Here is a 2596-nt window from a genome sequence, read left to right as displayed (position 1 = left end):
TTTGATTCTTTTAATTATTAATAATTTAAATAAAATAATACCCTATAACTTATTTTGTTATTTATTTTAAGTAATTACTAACATAGTTGTTAGTAATATCCAAGTGTATATTATCAACATAATTTTATCATGGATATTTCAATCTTATCGTCATTGTAATTTTGTACCGTCTTACCTTTTCTAATTATTAGAATTGTTAAATAATATTAAAAAAATTCTTTAAAAATAGAAATAGCAATGACACCTTGAATAATTAATTTAATAGAATTAAATTTAAACGAATAAGATGATTCAATCAATTATACAAATAATAGCATATTTATAAATATTAATATTGAAAATAATCTCACTAATGTAAATGATCAATACAATAATTATATGAAAAATAACTAAATTACATAATTGCATAATTTTCAAGATCCTATATAGTTAAATCTAACGGACACATAAAAAAATATTTATATGATAATGTCCTAATATTTTATCATACTATAAATCATATTATAAATTTATATATCATATTATAATTTTAAGTCAACTCCTTAAACACATTATAACATAAACCATCTAAAAAGATACAGCAAATTAACGAATATCACACATGGGTCACAACATACACTCTAAATTGTCATGATATTTCAAATAAAAAGAGTATCAATACAGAAAAATTAATGAATATATATAACTAAAATAAAGAGCAACAAAGAGACACACAAAAAAATAAAATAAAATAAAGAGAATCAATAAAAACATTAACATATAAACCACATACACGAATAATGTATATATTAATTGTGAATCACAAAAAAAAGACTATATATATATATGAATTGAAGTACACATGACAAAATAGAATATTACAAAACAAAATTATAGTAAGATTATTTAAAAACAACATAAAAATCACACATTTTTTTGTTAATCAGAAGTTAAAATAAAAAAAAGTGTGCGCCTAATAATAAGCAATTGAAATAAACAAAAATTTTAAAAAACATAAAAAAATAAAATGTATAAATAAAGATAAAAGAAACAAAAATTTAATAAATTACAAAAATTGTACCTAAACACGAGAAAAAGAGAGGGGGAGGGAGGGAGGGAGGGAGAGAGAGAAAGAAAAAAAAAGCGAATGAGTAAAAAACATTTGATCTTGTATAAATAGAGGGTATTGAAAAAAATAAACTAATTAAATTAATTCATATATTTCGTTATCATATTTATTATTTATTAAATAATTCGATATTTACTCCAATCAAATCAAATAATTAATTATAATAAATGATATATATATTTTAAGAGTAGTATTTTTAAAATAATTTTTATAGCGCGTTACTTTGGAGCAACTACCTAATTTTAGCACAATAATATATATTTTTAGTCTATTTATGATGATTCGATTAAATTTTTATACTGATTATCAAAGATCTAACGCAATCATCTTTCTTAATTTTATTCGAACTTGAGACAGATTATGTAACATAATGAAGTTGGTGGTCTTGCTCATATATAAATATAACTTTAACCTTTTATATTTGATGATAATAAATTCATAAACAAGTGGCCAAATATCATACAGAAGTAAATAACAATATTAAGAGAGGAATTAGTTAATTAATATTATTTAATTTCCACTGCAGCATTCTAACAATATTAAATATTTCACACACACACATATATATAATCTTTAAAGATAAAAATAAAACATTATTTCGAATTTTAGGTCTAGAACAGTAATATTTTATTATCCTTTTACTTGTATACAAATACACACACATTGATTTTTTTTTTCCAATAATAAATCGAGTACAATATATAACAAATGGCAGTTATTTATTCATTAGATGAGACTTTACATATTTATACGATATGAGACATATTTGTTGTATACTTTTTTACCCCAGAAAAGGCATTAAAGCTGCCATAGCTTTAATTACGTTCCAAGTAAGATTTAGCGATGGTACCATTAGCTCCAAGAGGGTAGAATCCACCAGGAACATGTTCATCACCTGTTCCATACACTATTCTCAATATCTCTTTTGGAGTTCTAGGATATGAAAGTGAATAATCGTTGGCTGAAAGAATATTCCCTGTGACTTCTCCTTCAGCACCAAGCTCTTTAGGTACCACAAGACCTTCATCTTTAATACCTTCCCTCCCTAATTTGTTTCTAAGGTTTGAGATGCGATTTGTGAACTCAGTCACACTCACTTTATATGGGATTACTATCTCATCTCGCCGTTCGTATAACAAACCTCGGATTATTGCGTCTTGACCAGACTCCACACCTAATAGTCCTGCAACAAGCTGTACATGCATGCAATATCACACTATATGTTTAGATACATTCATTTTTCAATAAATCTTAAAAAAAAAACACTTATTTTAAAAAGGACAAAGTATATAATATGAAAGAATTAAATGTTTTTTTTATTAGATTTTAGGTTAAAATGTTGTATCTGATTGAATATTTTATTTGTTTTTTTACTTAATTTATTTTTGCATAATTAGTTTGAATGCATGATATAAATTCTATTTTTAGCACATTTAATTTAAACAATCCATGAAAGCATATATTAACTTCAATTAAATTTTATAAGCT

General features: G+C 23.7%; 1 protein-coding gene across 1 annotated transcript in view; it reads right to left on the bottom strand.

Moving 5' to 3' along the window:
• The window catches only part of LOC107638874 (desiccation-related protein PCC13-62-like), a 3142-nt gene continuing 2331 nt past the window's right edge, over positions 1786-2596 (bottom strand). The window contains exon 3 of the mRNA XM_016342272.2: positions 1786-2301. Coding sequence (XP_016197758.1) covers positions 1924-2301 — 378 coding nt within the window. The 3' untranslated portion in view covers positions 1786-1923. The remainder of the gene's footprint in view (positions 2302-2596) is intronic.

The sequence above is a fragment of the Arachis ipaensis genome, chromosome B04, assembly GCF_000816755.2.
Source record: "Arachis ipaensis cultivar K30076 chromosome B04, Araip1.1, whole genome shotgun sequence".
NCBI lineage: Eukaryota > Viridiplantae > Streptophyta > Magnoliopsida > Fabales > Fabaceae > Arachis > Arachis ipaensis.
Note: the sequence above shows the minus strand (reverse complement) of the source record. Positions and strands in the feature narration are given on the sequence as shown.